The sequence below is a fragment of the Falco peregrinus genome, chromosome 8 (assembly GCF_023634155.1).
Source record: "Falco peregrinus isolate bFalPer1 chromosome 8, bFalPer1.pri, whole genome shotgun sequence".
Lineage (NCBI taxonomy): Eukaryota > Metazoa > Chordata > Aves > Falconiformes > Falconidae > Falco > Falco peregrinus.
The window spans coordinates 60,125,816-60,142,488 of record NC_073728.1 but is presented as its reverse complement, the minus strand read 5'-3'; the positions used below and the strand labels follow the sequence as shown (position 1 = coordinate 60,142,488).

At 38.0% G+C, this 16,673-nt stretch overlaps 1 protein-coding gene across 4 annotated transcripts in view; it reads left to right on the top strand.

Moving 5' to 3' along the window:
- CNOT6 (CCR4-NOT transcription complex subunit 6) overlaps positions 1-16,251 on the top strand; it is a 35,427-nt gene extending 19,176 nt beyond the window's left edge. For 3 of the 4 annotated variants that reach the window (XM_055811997.1, XM_055811999.1, XM_055811998.1), the window contains 9 exons: positions 4,103-4,188; positions 5,192-5,296; positions 5,385-5,453; positions 6,932-7,089; positions 7,596-7,750; positions 8,672-8,826; positions 9,755-9,985; positions 11,277-11,479; positions 12,169-16,251. In XM_055811997.1, the coding sequence (XP_055667972.1) occupies positions 4,103-4,188; positions 5,192-5,296; positions 5,385-5,453; positions 6,932-7,089; positions 7,596-7,750; positions 8,672-8,826; positions 9,755-9,985; positions 11,277-11,479; positions 12,169-12,381 (1,375 nt within the window). In that variant the 3' untranslated portion in view covers positions 12,382-16,251. The remainder of the gene's footprint in view (positions 1-4,102; positions 4,189-5,191; positions 5,297-5,384; positions 5,454-6,931; positions 7,090-7,595; positions 7,751-8,671; positions 8,827-9,754; positions 9,986-11,276; positions 11,480-12,168) is intronic. The other variant, XM_055812000.1, reaches the window with a different exon arrangement.
- The last annotated feature ends 422 nt before the right edge of the window (positions 16,252-16,673 follow it).

The following is a 16,673-nucleotide window of genomic DNA, read 5'->3' as shown; positions in this document are numbered from 1 at the left end:
TGTTTTGTAGTGTGTTGTGTAGTTGTTTTCAGCTGTGGGGTAGTCTGCTCTAAAGAAAGCTTTGCATTACTGTTTCAGTTAAAGGCAGTTATTAGTAACAGGTTTCTTCCCTCCTCTACCCACCCCTCAGGTATTGTGAGCTAGAAATCCCACATTTACTAGAATATTTTCACATTCATCTTTGTACTTCATTAGCATCCTTTGATTTTTGTCAGTCTTTTTTCTTTTAAAATATGGTTGTAAGAGTAATACTCATACATGGAGTTAGCTTAGCAAATGTATAGTCATCAGTAGTGTCAAAACATATTATGCTTTCTTCCCAACACTTTTCCCCATTTATTCTAGCTGATTCTATGAAGCTTCAGCTCTTTCAAGTCCTAAGTCTTTTCTGAGTAGAGAAGGCTAAATCTTGTGAACGTGAAATGTATAGCTAAGGTCTAGGATCGCACTAGTTTTCTATTTATGACCTAAACATAACACTTGAATCCACATCTCTAGATGTGAAAAGCTAGTGCATTAACCCACTGTGCGCTCTCTGTTCTCAGTGATTGCAGCTGATCCTTTCCACAGGATGCAGATGATTTCTTTTCACTGGGGTGAAAGTCAGGAAAAACCCATAAGCACATCCTATGTGATAGCGCTCTGCAGGGCTCAGCTGTGCTGGAGTTTTATGCTTCAGGCTGGCTCTTACTGCAGACACTTCCCATAGCTTCTGGGAAGTTGTTCAAACTAACAATAATTCAACACTGGGCATAGCTAATACCCTGAGTCTCAGAAATCATTTGTGCTTTCACATGTGAGAATTGATAACGGGTCTTCCAGCTCCCACATCTGAGCTCTGGGTTTGGTCTGTACAGCAAAGCTCACCTGAGGCTCCTTGCATCTCCCTTTTTACTGCATGTGCTTGAAGGAAGAGGTGTCAGAGCAGTAAAATTTCTGATCTTTGCAGAAACAGGAGAAAAAATAAACACTGTAACGTTATCTTGGAAAGCTCAGCTGTAAAGCAGAGTTTCTTGATATGCTCGAAAGAACTTGCGTGCCCGCTTGTATCGGGTCTGGCTGAGCCCTGTAGCAGCCGCCATAGGGCTGTGCTTGTAGCGGTAGCTACAAAGGGGGTGATAACACACTGGTATTTTGGCTGCGGCTGAGCAGGGCTCGCACAGCATCACGGCTGTCCCTCCAGCCTTCCCCTCTGCTTCGCCAGTAGGCTGGGGGTGGCCAAGATCATGGGAAGGGACGTAGCTAGGAAAGCTGACCCAAACTGACCAAGGGGACGCTCCATACCATATGACATCTGCTCAGATACAAAAGCTAAGAGAAAGGAGGAGGGAGAGAGGGGGCATTTGTTATTTACAACATTTGTCTTCTGGAGCAACCACTACACACGTACTGAAGCCCTGCTCCCCAGGAAGTGGCCGAACATCGCCTGCTGATGGGAAGTAGGAAATAACATCTTTTGTTTTCCTATGCTTCTGCATTTGCAACTTTCACTATTGCTTCATTAAACTGTCTTTATCTTGACCCACACTTTTTTTTTCCATCTTATTTTCTCCCCTCCCTGTTCTGCTGAGGAGGGGAGTGATAGAGCGTCTTGGGGGGCACCTGATGTCCCAGCCACAGTCAACCCACCGCAATGCTCAGTAAGTTTGCGGATGCTTGCACCAAGTTGGGCAGGAATGTTGATCTGTTTGCGGGTCAGCAGGCTCTGCAGTGGGATCTGGACAGGCTGGGTCAATGGGCTGAGGCCAGTTGTGTGAGGTTCAGCGAGGCTCAGTGCTGGCTCCTGTACTTGGGGCACAGCAACCCCACGCAACACCACAGATGTGGGGGAGAGCGGCTGGAAAGCTGCCTGGTGGAAAAGGACCTGAGGATGTTGGTCGACAGCGGCTGAACGTGAGCCCCCAGTGTGCCCAGGTGGCCAGGAAGGCCAACAGCATCCTGGCTTGTATCAGAAAGAGTGTGGCCAGCAGGACAGGGGCAGTGATTGTCCCCCTGTACTCAGCACTGAGGAGGCTGCACCTCAAATACAGTGTTCAGGTGTTGGGCCCCACACTCCAAGAAAACCACTGAGGGGCTGGAGCATGTCCAGGGACAGGCAGGGGGCTGGGGAAGGGGCTGGAGCACAAGTCTCATGAGGAGCGGCTGAGAGGACTGGGGGTGTTTAGCCTCCAGAAAAGGAGCTTCAGGGGGGACCTTATTGCTCTCTACAATTACCTGAAAGGAAGCTGTAGCAAAATGGGTGTTGGCCTCTTCTCCCAAGTAACAAGGGACAGGACAAGAGGAAACGGCCTCAAGTTGTGCCAGGGGAGGTTTAGATTGGAGGTTAGCAAAAATTTCTTCACAGAAAGGGTGGTCAAGCACTGGAACGGGCTGTGCAGGGAGGTGGTGGAGTCACCATCCCCAGAGGTATTTAAAAGACTTGTAGATGTGGCACTTGGGAACATGGTTTAGTGGGACTTGTCAGTCTTGTGTTAACGTTTGGACTCAATGATCTTAAAGGTCTTTTCCAGCCTAAATGATTCTATGGACTTTGCTGTGTGGGATTTGCTGTGGTCCCCTTTGCTGTGTAGAGAGGGCAGGTTCCGTGGAGGCAGGGATCATTAGCAAAAGTAATTCTTTCATCCAAGAGAAACTGTGATACCTACTACTGTGCCATTCTTCCAGCTCAGTGTTTTTCCTCTAGAAGAATTCAGTATATTTTTTTGTAATTTATACAGAACTTTTTTTAGACTTCTGCAGTGCTTTGAAAAGCTCTTAGAGGAAAAGTAGCTTTCTAAAGAATAAACTAGTAGCTGTATAATGTCATATAGAATATCATCCCTAAAAATAATAGCTATTTATATCTCCAATGTGCTGAGAACTAGTGGAGGTGTTGACTTTGTTCAATTTTTTTTTTTTAAACCTCATCCTCTTTTCTACGTGCCAGGTGCCTCATTCGCACTTAGAAACTCTAAAATGACACAGTGGGCTTCTGAGTTTCCCTGTAAAACATGTGCTCTTGTCTATGGGATTTTGTATTGGAAAAAAACCCAAACAAAAACCCCACGGTTGACTACGTGTCCTGTAGTCTGGCAGTCGGTTGAGCAGTGACTTATAAAAAGAAAGTCCCCTCCTGTATCTTCTTCCACTATTACACACCCCAGAGTGCCTCTAAAACAAGCCACTTTGCTTTTACCAAGGTTTCTAAATATGCAGGGGTACCGAGAGAATTTCTCAGGAAGCCCTTGTTAGGAAAGGACCAGACAGAAGGCAGAGTTTACTTTTGAAATGCAAGGCTAGAAGAATTGTGTCTCTGCTTCAAATGCTGTCTTGTAGAAATCTGAAAGAGTAACTCTTGGCATCCAAGTTTATTTTGCTTTTTTTTTTCTTTTTTTCTTTTCCCTTTTTTGTTGCCCCAAAATACTTTTCAAGACTCCAGGCACCAAGTTGTAAACACTTTGAAGTAGCAGCTTTATATTGAATATGGTGAGGGAAGTCTTTACTGCTTAGATGGGAATATGTTTAAGGAAGTGAAAAGCTCTTAATAAGTCCAGGGTTTTGCCCAGTTCAGGACATTAATTCTGTTCCTGTCAGCATGTTTTGTAAGTTAAAAAGTATATATTTTGTCTTAACACTGAAATTATGGAAACAACCCAACAAACCCAGCAGAAAATCACTGTTGTAAATGACTGTTACATGGTAATATCATAGCTCTAATCATACTGCCACAGTCCCCAATTTTTTGCTTATTTGTTTTCTGGGATGTAATTTCCCTTTGGCCTTTAATCATAGCTGAACTGTTTCATGGTCTGGTTTGTTACTGCTTCGTCACTTGTGGTCATTGAAGTATTTAATTATTTCCAATGTTTACAAAATTTCTGACTTTTTAAGGTGAACTCACCAAACAGCTACTTTCCTCTGTACTTCAATGTAATGTGTATTTTGTCTCTGGATGTGTTTTACAGCAGGATTTCCCTGACTATTGTTGTTTAGTCTTCGAGTTCTTCAATGTTGTGGTTTACTAGTTAATTGTTTTTCCTTTTAGTTAAACTTCTTGTACTATACTGCTGAAGACAAATATTGGTCTGTTTTCAGCCCTATGTGATTCTTGCTCTGTCTACAGGGAACTACATTTAAATAACAACCTGTTACGAGTTTTACCTTTCGAGCTGGGAAAACTGTTCCAGTTACAGACTTTGGGTCTGAAAGGTATTATTACAACTTTTTCTTGGTATCCGTGCTTGTTTAATGATATCGTTTCTGAGATGTAATGGCTGTAGCCTCCTAGTTCATAAAATGTTACTGAATAGCAATCCTAGATGTAGGTACTTACTCCACATTTACAAATATTGTTAATTAGGGATTATTTAGAAAAAGAAAAGAATGAGTTTGGTGAAGCACTCCACATTTAAAGAGGTTTGCATCTCTTTCTGCAGAGTGAGCGTAGCTTTCTGTAGCTTGCATAGGGGTTGAATACAGTGCTCCTTTAACTAAGGAATAGCCTGCAGTTAATTGTAGATATTCAACTCCAGTCAAAAAGGGAACGTGCTTTGTACTGCTGTAGGGTACTGTGCTATGCAAGCAGTAATTTAAATCTTTCCCCGGGTTTGGTTTTGGGTTGGTTTTTTTCCCTCTGAACTGTATGGATTACAGTGATAAAATTGCTGACCTCAGGGGAACTTGTATCACAAAATCAGGAGCACTGAGTGATACAATACCTGCAAACACTGTTAAGTCTCAAAAGTCTGGGTTTTCTCCCCCTTTAAACTGGATAACCTCCATCTGCGCTGTATGTGAAAACTGTTACAATCGGCTTATGCGCTGGGCAGATGGTGGACTCTCTACTCAGATATGACTGGCAAATAAACTGATGGTGGATGTTGCACTTGCGTTGAGCAGAGCAAGCAGAGGTGGCTCCTGTGCTTGGCCTCCTCAGCTCTGCTGGAGTGTTGTACCATGCCAGTTCGTCACTACTGTTACATCCAGTGACCGCCCTTGGGGTGGTCAGTCACAAGACAGATGCAGGAGAGAATGTGGTTACCTTCACTAGAGCTGTTCACACATCTAGTGTTTGGGCTGTAAGACCTGAAACCTCTTAAATAGTTCATAGTAGATGCAGTATCTTTTCTCAGAGATGTCAGCTGAACACTGATATATAAATTCATAACGGTTCTGTCTGTTTTATTCAGCGTTTCCTTAAATCTCTTTGCAGGAAATCCACTTACACAGGATATTCTGAACCTTTATCAGGAACCAGATGGGACACGAAGGCTACTGAACTATTTGCTTGATAATTTGGCAGGTACTGCAAAAAGAAGTAAGTGACCATTCTTAAAACATTTATTTCTGCTGTGTAAAATAAATGTGATTATCACTTGTATCTCTACTTTAAAATGTTCCCGTAGTTTCAACGGAACAGCCACCTCCAAGATCTTGGATTATGTTGCAAGAACCAGACCGTACAAGACCAACAGGTACTGAACACACTAAGGATTTAAAGATTCCCCACCCCCTGCCTCCCCACTAATAAAAGGTGTTGATCTTTACTATCTACTGAAAAAACCCTAATGCTTAAATAACCAATCATCTGTGCAGTGCTGACTGGCCAGCTGAAGTAGTTCTATCTCGGTTGGAACATCTGTTCCAGATTTACCCATCTTTTACTATAAAGTAATTTCTTTTTAATTAATGTCCTTCTCCCAGGAATTGAAAATGTTGTCCACAATTAGTTATATAGTTGAATTATAACAGGTTTAATTGAACATTTGTTGAAGAATTAAAAAAAAAATAAAGAACGTGAGCTGATTTCCCAAAAATGTAGAAATTTTTTCTTTTAAGTAACCAGTATCTCGTCTTTGATTCAGCACTTTTCTTGCTGTTTGGATTCAGGTTATTTTAAATTTTTTTACGGTTTTTTCCTGCATGAATCGTCTAAAATGCAGCCTTTTCTGTTTACCTGTGCACCAAAAATTTTAGTGTATTTCTCAGTTACTGCAGCGTCCTCTCTTTCAGTACTGATGTACGTTCCCCTATTAATTTTATTAAGGCGGTTGCTTTGAAGATAACGATGTTAATGCAGCTTGTCTTTGGCTGTCACCCATTTATTTCAAAATGCTGGGCTTTGACCCCCAGTCAGCCCAAGATTGTTGCCTCAGTTTGCTAAATCTTCAAATAACTGTCTTACTCTTTTTTCTGAGTTGTACTCCGTGTTTGAGAGGAGCTCCCAATAAGCTTTTAAGCATCTCATTGTCCTACTGCAAATTCCTTAGTGCTTTATAAAAACAAACAAAAAAAAACCCTCAAGAAAACAAAACTCAAAATCTGTGCTGCTGGATTACCTGTCGAGTTGCCCCAAACTCTCTCATTATCACTCCTATTCCAAATTAATGAAGAGTAGATGTTTCTTGTCTTTACACCTGAATTGTAAACTTCTTGAGGTGGAAACATTTGCGGTTTTATTTTACCTATGCTTTTTCATTGTGCGAAGGGATCCATACCTTGCCTATGGATCTGTTGCAGGTTGGTGGTGGTAATACGTAAGATAGATTTTTAATTAATCTATTTGAAGAGGTTGCAAACTTTTGTATAGCTATTAAATGTAAATGTTCAAATACACTTACTTTGTTTTAGGCTTTTCACAGTAGAGTGCCAATTAGCATAAAGTACGTACGTCTGCTGTTTACTGCATTAATAATATGAAGGGGGGGCTGGTTTTTGTTTTCCAACTAAATACTAGAAGACAGCTGCCATAAGTTAAAACCTGTGATTTATCTTCCTAGAAGGACTGACAATTTTTTTTGTTAGTATAGGTACACATGCTGTGTTTTGATTGAAGCAAATGAAGCATGAATTGGTAAATTTGCAGAAGCAAAAGCCAAGAACGTAATTGTATATATAATTTTTTTGTTGTTGTTAAATTTATCAGTATGTAAGTAAAATTATTGTTCTGCAGCCTTGTTCTCTGTCATGTGTTACAACGTACTCTGTGATAAATATGCTACACGGCAGCTGTATGGCTATTGTCCATCTTGGGCATTGAACTGGGAATACAGAAAAAAAGCTATTATGCAGGAAATCCTGAGCTGCAATGCTGACATCATAAGTCTTCAGGTAAAAGATACACCATTATTTCTTTTCCTTTTCTATTCCCACGTGCTGGTTTCTCCACATTAAATGTATTTGCAGTAAATGATCTGTTTTCAAAACCTTCCAAAAACAGAAGAAAAAAGTGGTGTTTAGAACGTTATTTGTTGCTTGACATCAAAAGAATGCTTTTCAGCCACGGTAGTTGGAATGTGAACCAGCAGCTGCTGATCAAAGAAATGTATGTGGGGGTGTTTTTGTGCCTGCATTTGTATGTGGGGCTATAATTGACACGTTCTTGAATAAAAGGCTTGAGATAATCATAACTCTGGGGATTACAGAAATTCATTTATATTTTCTTAAGATAGGGATATTGCTCTCAAATTTGCATTCTCTGATGTACTTAATTCTTACATTTTTTTTCCTTAAATCTAATTTGAAAATGATTTACACTTCTGAAGAGACTAAGTAGTATCAGTCTTCTGTATTTTGCTAATAGTACATTCATGCTGTGCTGTCTCATAACTTTATAGGAGGTTGAAACGGAACAGTACTACAGTTTTTTCCTGGTAGAATTGAAAGAACGTGGCTACAATGGCTTCTTCAGTCCAAAATCTAGAGCTAGGACAATGTCAGAACAGGAAAGAAAACATGTTGATGGTTGTGCAATATTTTTCAAAACAGAAAAGTAAGTGATGTGTTTTGCAAAGCTTTCTATTGTGTCTTGCCCAGTTTCACATTAGTCGCCCTTTTTGTAGCCATTCATTGTTTGTTACAGAGCAATCCTGTTGTTAGAGTGGTCTGTAGGAGAGAAATCGTTCTGTGCACAACTAGCGATAGAAAATCTTACCTTGAACTTGTGTTTAAGTTGGGATTTCATTCTGTTAGAGCATTGCAGGTTAGGAGTTCACTAAATTGTACTTCAGTTGTTGAATGTGTCCCCCCCAACCATTAGGTGTTAATCATAAAAAATGAAAATAAATACTGTTATTTTTTGCTTTTTTTTTGAGGAAAGGAGTGATAATGCCCAAAATTGCTGGAGTAAGACCTCAGATGACGTTGACTTTTAGATACATTAGTCTTCTCATAAAGCAGAAGACAAAGGCATTTAATATCACTGCTCACTTCCAAAAAAAAGCCGTTATTTAAGAGCTGCAGCACTTACTGGTTGTGTCATATTGTACAACTGTTTGTATATGAGGGTAATAACTTTGCTTTGTCTTGCTGCTTCCATTCCTTTGTTTCCACAAGTAAATGTAGATGCCAGGTTTGATACCTTCTGGCTTAGAAAAATTTAGTCCCTCTCTATTAAACCTGCATCTTTGAACTAGAAACTGATACAGAATTGGAAACAAGCACTACTTTTTCTCTCTCTCTTTTTCTGTCTGGAAAGAAAAATCTTTTAATTGAAACTAAGGTAGTATAAAATACATAAAAATCACTAGGAAAACTATATCCTTTGATTTCAGTTTAGGATTTTATGAAATTATGTGATTGACTGAGATGTTGGCATCATAAATGTGTTTGAGCTTTAATTAAAAGAGTTACCTGTAACATTTCCTTTTGTGTCTGGTTGCTGAAAAAAATATACATGATGTTTCTCTTTCAGATTTACTTTGGTTCAAAAACATACTGTTGAGTTCAATCAACTAGCTATGGCAAACTCAGAAGGTTCAGAAGCTATGCTGAACAGAGTTATGACAAAAGATAACATTGGAGTTGCTGTATTATTAGAACTGCGAAAGGAATTGATAGAAATGTCATGTAAGTCCTATTTAGTTTTATTTTTTTAATAGATTGTATTTTGTAAATGAAAAAATGTACTTTTGTTACAGTAAACCAGAGAAACTAGATTCTACAGATGAATATAACTGTGCTTTGTATGCTCAGACAAATTTATTTCCAAAGATGACTTGAGGAGAAGTCATATTCTTAAATGATTATTTTTTCCCACTCTATGCTTAAGACATACAAAGACATGAGTTTGAGTGGTTTTTGCTTGAAGTTGTATACAGTTATTAAAGAATCAGTTGGTGTTAGTCTTGTGTTTCTGGATCATGTATCTGCATCATTTTAGCTTGTTATTTTCTTCACTGTCATTCTTATACAACCTGTTTGTTCTGCCCTGTCATTCTTAATTTAGGAAATGTAAATTGGTTTTGTAAGTATCGCAGTGGGTACCTACTCAACCTGTATTGTATTTATCCAAATGATATTTTATTAATTCAGATTCTAACAAGCAAGCCTTTTAAGAAGCACTTCTAGCAAGAGAGGTAACTTGTAATGTGGATAACTTAAAATTCATTGCTTATTGCCTGATAAGGTATGAGCAGTGCCTGTTTTACTATCACAACCTGAGGAAAACTTGTAATTTTTTAGAAGGACACTATTTGCCTTTACTTAAGATTCTGTTATTTATTGTTAATTCACAGTATTCTTAGGTACATAAGCATTACCTGTAACAAGATCATCTCTTAATGGTCTTGAATGTGAAACATAATTATTTCCAATGTTTTACATCAACTAAAACATTCAGTGGATGTTAGGGGAGTTGTGTGACCCTCTTAAATGGTATTAACCCTCTTCAAGTTATACTGGTATTTTGTTTTATTCTTTCCTCACCTCAAACATCTTGTTTAAAATTCAGCAGTATGTTGACCATGTAAGGTAAATAATTGATTTTAAATTCTAGCTGGAAAGCCACATCTTGGGATGGAAAAGCAGCTGGTTCTCGTAGCTAATGCGCATATGCATTGGGACCCAGATTATTCTGATGTGAAGCTGGTTCAGACTATGATGTTCCTGTCCGAGGTAAAGAACATTATTGACAAAGCTTCTCGTAGTCTCAAACCTGGTGTTTCGGGAGAACTTGGAACCATTCCACTTGTACTGTGTGCAGATCTCAATTCTCTACCGGACTCTGGTAAGATTTTTTTGGTTTTTGTTTTTTGTTTTCTTTTTTGTAGACTGTTTCAAGTTTGCAACAATGTAAATGTTAAGGTCTCACTGTTTGTTTTTGTTAAGGTCTCACTGTTTGGGTTTTTTTGTTTTCAACTTAGAGTATACATTGTTTGATACATAAGCTCTAAAGGTACTGAGAAAATAGAAGGAAGAGAGAAAAGATAAATTGTTTCTTTTGTGAGTGACCTTACTGTCTGTGCAGTAGTATAGCTATGTCTGGTCTTCCAGCAGCATTTTCATTGTTATCTTACAATACAGGAATGGAAAGGAAGAAATATCTTCCCAAAATAACTGGAAACATGAATATGTTGCTGATAATTGGGTTTTCTTAATTTCAAGTGTGAGAAGGTGGGTTCTTCTCTGTAAAGTTGCCACCATACAATAATTTTCTGTATCCCAAATATTTTAAGACTTCTGAAATTCAATACATCTCCTAACAGAAAGGATTCTTCAGAGCTCTTCACTAACATGCAAGGTTGTGGGGTTTGTTTTTTTTTCTTTTTTACTTGGCGGCAACTTTTTAGAAAGTGTGAGGTAAGAACAGATTCAGTGATCGCTGCCTTGGCTTTCTCAGGCACCCAGCTGAAGTGCTGAACTCAAGAGCTGTACTTCCTTCTTACTGCTAGTTGTTCCAGTATAATAATCTCCATTTCTGGTCCCCCTCCCTTCCTTCTTGTCTCTGCATGGCAAATCCTAACATCAGTTAGGGTTAATAGGAGCAGTTACTTTTCAGCAGTACTAGAAATCTGATTCATTCTGATCCCAGGAAGGCAAGTATTGCTAGTGGCTATTGCAATAGCCAGTTCATGTGTCTGACTGTTTGTTTTCCTTCCAGAACCTTAGCACAGCTATTCTGAAATTAAAGAGGTATGATCACAGTTTTCCAAGACACAAATCTTGTCAACTTGCTTTGCAGCCTCTTTAACTTTATTTGAAGTACTGTTTCAAAAGCTGGCTTTTTTGCAACATTTTAGCCAAATGTTGAAGGCCAGGACTTGAGCATAGAGAGGAGGAGAGGAGGAAGCTGACTGCCTAGCCTCTACAGAACTTTACTTCCACTTTTCTTCATCTTCCCCCAAGTCCGTTCCTTGTTAACCTTCTTGGTTTTCCACGTATATATTGTCTTGCCATATTTTAAAAGAACTACAGCTGACTGTCTTGTCATATGTTGCTTGTATGAGTCAAAGTACCTACACATTCATTTGCTGAATGTTTGTTAATACCTTCACGTGGGCATGTGTCTCTCCTAATAGGTGTTGTTGAGTACCTGAGCACTGGTGGAGTGGAAACAAACCACAAAGATTTTAAGGAACTGAGATACAATGAAAGTCTTACTAACTTCAGCTGTAATGGAAAGAATGGAACAACAAATGGAAGAATTACACATGGTTTCAAGTTGAAGAGTGCCTATGAGAATGGTCTAATGCCTTATACAAATTACACATTTGACTTCAAGGTAAGGACTTGGCTGATATTTCAGAAAAGCTTTCCATTCTGAAGTTTAACTAATGTGATTTGCTCTACAAAATCGTTTAACAAAGAAGTTAATCTGCTTGGGTAGTTCACAGTAAATTCATCAAGTTTATGTTTAAAACATCGCGAACTAGAGAGCCCAAGATTTCAGACTCTTAGAAACCAAATTTTCCTTCTTGTTAGTAACCTGGAATAGATTTGCAAGAATTGGGGTGCTGTTAACCTTCCCTGTAAATATGAAGATTTTGTATTTTAATACTCCAAGCTAAATTAAATAGTACAGTGGGGGCACTTAAGGTATCAACTGCAAGGAAATAATCCGTGTTGCTCCTGGAAAGCTCTCAGTGCTCTGTTGCCCAGTGGAAAAAAAGATGGCTCCTTTCCTCTTCAAAATCCGATAAACGTGATTTGAAGCTATGTAGGAGACTGGAAATTACAACCCACAAAAGCACAGCAGAAGTGATACGGGGTGGACTTTTCTTTTGTTTTCCTAGTTTATACTGAGGAACCCACGGGACGCAGGAAGTAGAAGTCTCCTAAGTTGATGTGCTATAGAGAAGGAATGGTAGCATTTCACTTACTCATAATACTGAGCTCACCCCTTGTTTGGAAGAATAACTTGGGCCAAGAATTATATGTTAATAATTGATTTTATTTCTTCTCTTGCTTTAGGGTATTATTGACTACATCTTCTACTCTAAACCTCAGCTAAACATACTTGGCATTCTTGGACCTTTGGATCATCATTGGTTAATAGAGAACAATATAAGTGGTTGTCCACATCCACTTATCCCTTCTGACCACTTCTCACTTTTTGCACAACTGGAGCTTTTGCTGCCTTTCCTGCCTCCTGTAAACGGAATCCATCTCCCTGGCAGGAGGTAGTCAAGTACATTTTAGAGGGCAACCTCAATCTAACTTGTACAATTGTAAAATCTGAATATAGAGGAGTGAGGTATGGCCAACAGGGATTTTTTTTCTTAATAATCTTAATCTTAAATCTAATTATTTGCTAAAGACATAGTAAAAGCCAGGTGCTATCAACAGACACAATTCTGAGCCCTATATACTTTGTATACTGTTCAACAGCGATTGGTGCGTTTGCACCCTTAATACGTTACAATTAACCTTCCTGTTTGTTTTATCCAACGTGACATTTTATGCCTTGAAATAGGGAATTGTTATACAGTATACTCTCTTTGCACAGTTATCTGTAGCACTACTTTTTTGAGGCCAGTAGGAACATCCACAGAACATTCTTCCGTACTTCACTCCCTCCTTTTTCAGACTTGTTTGTAAAATATAGAATTTGAATTTAGCCTTTATTGATTGTATATGAACAACAGAAAAACTGATTTATGAGATTTTGTACTTTAAAAAAAGAAAAATCAGATTTGGAAAATGATTGTATTGTAAACTAAGGCTAAATTTTTATCTGTTTTCATGTGTTATAAAGGCCAGCTTGTAAAAGAGGTTGTCACAGGTTTTCTCTGCTAATGATTTGCACTGTTAGGGTTTCGTTAGCCCTTTTATACTACTTTTTATGTTCAATTGAGAATGTTGCTTTGAAAATCCAAACCTATAAAATCTTGATACCTTACGGAGACAACTAAATAAATTCTATTTCTGATTTAAAAAGAAAAAAGCATAGAGTTCTCACAGAACAGATAAGCTAAGCAGTGAATATAAGTAGACCTGTATGGATTGAAGGTTATTGCTGATGTGTATACACTCAGATATTTTTCTCGTCTCTAACTTTTGAAGTAAAATTTAGGGATACTTGTGTACAGCTTCTTCATTTCTGTTTTAAATACTTGTCCTATCTCCACTGTGCCTGCTTAAATTTGTTCTCAACTAGCACTGCCTGTGCATGCAGAGAGATCCTGTGCATCCTCTTTTATTTTTTTAAATAATGTTAACACTTGTGAAAATTTTATGAAGATACTTTTGTATAAGCTGTGGCATCTTTTTTTCCTTTGTGAAGCATTGAATATCACACTTTTTGAACATGTTCAGGTTATGGGTACACAGTTTCTAGCTTCTAATACCCATGCACTGCTTCTTTCAGTGTCATTGCACAGTGCCGTTTTTCCCACTAAGAATTACTATCATGTGAATTCTCTTTCATTTAAGTGTGTTCCTCTGTTTCAGAAAGTATAATTCCTTGAAGAAAAAAGAAAAACAACCTTACATTTTCTATTGATGAAGCAGTGTAAAATAAATGCATTTTTCAATACAGGTCCCAAAGACAATTCTTCAGATCATTTTTTTTTAAAGTGACCAAGTCTTATCTTAAAGTGTCAAGCAAGACTGAAGTTATAGTGTACCCTCAGTGCCATTTGTGTCATGAAGCCAAGTACATAACAGCTTACAAATTTAACTTGTCTATTTGTATCCTAAAAGGGAGATTTTATCATCTCCTTAAACTAATACAACTTGAATAATCAATGTAAAAAAAAAAAAAAAAAAAAGATAGAGAGCTTGGTCTTAAACAGCTTTTGTTTCAGCTGCGGGCAGGGAAGCAAAAGGACACTGAGCATTAAGAGAAAACTTTCTAAATATTGTGAATTTTTATATATAAAGAGTGAATTGGTAATAACGATTCAAAATTTTATTGAAAAGTAGTCAGCACATAAGTGTGCTCAAACCGTTCTGTTTTAAGCTGGAAGTAAAAAATTACAAACAGTTCGGTTATGTAAAATGTACATTTTAAAATTTCAATAGGAGAAATTTTGATCTTGAATCCTTGTCTGGGACCTAATCTCTTGGGGTTATTTTGTTTTGGTTTTAGTTGTGAAAACACCAAACATGTCCAGTTTATAATCAGTACATTGAAATGCTGGTAGTATTGCTGTAGTAGACTTAATGCGTAGTGTTATTTTTTTTCTGTTTGTTTTTTTGGGTTTTTTTGTAAAGTGTGAATAAAAGGTGTTTTACTCATGTTTCCTTAATGATGTCTTGGTAACGTACATCATGACAATTTCCAGTTATGATAAGCCAATTTAGCTTGTCAAACTAAGCAAACTATTTTTCTTTTCTGATTATCTGGATTGTGTAATGAGTCCAGAAAGCTTTACAGAAGGGGAAGGGAAGCACTTACTCATTTTGTATTTCTTAGAGGGGGATAATTTACTTTAATAGATGCTGGAGCTTGAGTGCACTTGTTAGATTCTAAAGGTTTGAGCTTTATCCAGTATGTGTTCTCCTGTATTGCTTAGTCTTAAAAAATATTTGAATTTATGACAGCATGTTGAAATATGGCCCCTTGTGCTTTTGGAGACACAACTGTTCCTGCTTAGTCACCTTACAGTCTAAGGGTCCATTTAAGTAACCATTTCCTCCAGCTTTTATACTAGTCCATCAGGTCCCTATCGAAAACCCACTGAATACATTGAAGACACTCCTTTGACTTCACTGGGTTTTAACTGGACTGCAGCCATGACGTGGGGCTGAAGGAAGGAGAAATACTTTGAATATAGGGAAAGGCCAGATGGCACCGAAACAGAGCTGAAATAAACTTGGTCAAACAATCTCAAAGAAAATATATTCCCATGACAAACAAATCTAACTCAGAAGTCTCAGTTTCCAGCTATAACATAGAATAAGGCAATAAACCATGTCTTCACAAAATCAAAATGTTTGCTTCATAGTTTTTAACATTAAATGGTTATTTGCAATATTTTTATTCGAGGTGATTTGGGGTGTTGCCATAATGTACCTTCAGTGTTCTTGTTGTAAAAGCACACATAGCAAAAATCACAGAACATCTTTGGGGTTGAAAGGATTTATTTAGGTTAGACCAGGCTTTTTTCCACTTAAAGTACAGTCAGCCACATCTTGTCTAGTTTAATTTACCGAGAATTCTGGGTGTCAAAAGTGTAAGATGAAACACACCTTTAACTAAAAGAGTTGATTAGACTACAAGACTAATGCCACAAGTTACTGCTTTTAACTTAGCTCAAGTAGCAGGGGGAGGGGTGTGTGAAAAGAGCCTATAAGTCAGTGCATGTTGTAATTATTTTGTTCTTTTAGCAGCTTTAAAAATAAAAAAGGTAAATTTGGCTAGCGTTTGTCAAAACTGACTTTAAGAACATTGTATGTATGTATATTTGATGTAACTTTAGCAAATCTCTCAAGTTTATTTTTTTAAGAGCAGACTTAGAAAATAGCTGACGGTTTGCTTTTTCAACCATACGAAACCTGTATGAAAGACAAAATAATTACAACACCATTTGCGGGAAAAAGAACTAATTACACTGTAAAACTGAAAAGAAAATCAGTTAACCGCTTAAGTAGCAAGCCTTTTTCATCCAGCCGGACACAGTATTTTTTAGTATGTTAATTGCTATTCTTTTCTTTTGGTTGCATAAATTTGTAACACTTAAGTGTCTTGGTATGTTTAAGTAGTGTCTAAAATAGAGTATCTTAGTCTTTATTCACAGTACTTCTGTATAATGTGTAATGCACTGGACTAACTCTTGTTTACCATTCATGTAACAAAAACCAGCACATTATCTGCACTAAGCTCAAAGAATGTTGCATTTGTCTATAGGCAGCTCTTCAATAAGATAAATGGGAAACTGAATATGGTCTGATGGTAAACAAGGGCTTTTACTGTTCTCTTCAGTGGAACTTTCTTCTTGGTCAAATTTTAACTAGTTAGTATTATATTTATATACAGGGTCTTCTTTTTCTTTACCAATGTATTTTCCTACTCATAGCTGACCAATAAATCCAATATCTGTTTCAAACCTTCTTGAAGTCTAATTCATATTTTAACTTAATTCCTAAAGCTTTTCCTGAAGAGTTGCGCATACAGCCGGAGTGACTGAAGTGTGGTAAGGGTAAAATGGACGCATGTAAGGAACTTGATAATCCCAGAAAGATTTTTGTGTACTTTCTGTTACTTTCTAGCTCTGCAGACCAGAAAGCTGCTTGGATCAGCTGGGTTTGGATGGCCAAGTGAAGACCTGGTCAGTAACGCCGCCTGAGTTTGTGGAAAACCCACATCCAAACCTATTCAGATCTCAGCCCCATGTCTTAATCTCTGGCCATCTTCTGACCTTCCCAAGTGAGTCAGTAAGGTCAGCTGTGCAGTGAAGGGTCCACAGGTTTTGTCTGGGTCGTGTAGACCCTGCTCCTTCCTTGCTCTTCCCTCCCCCCACCAGAAGACCTAA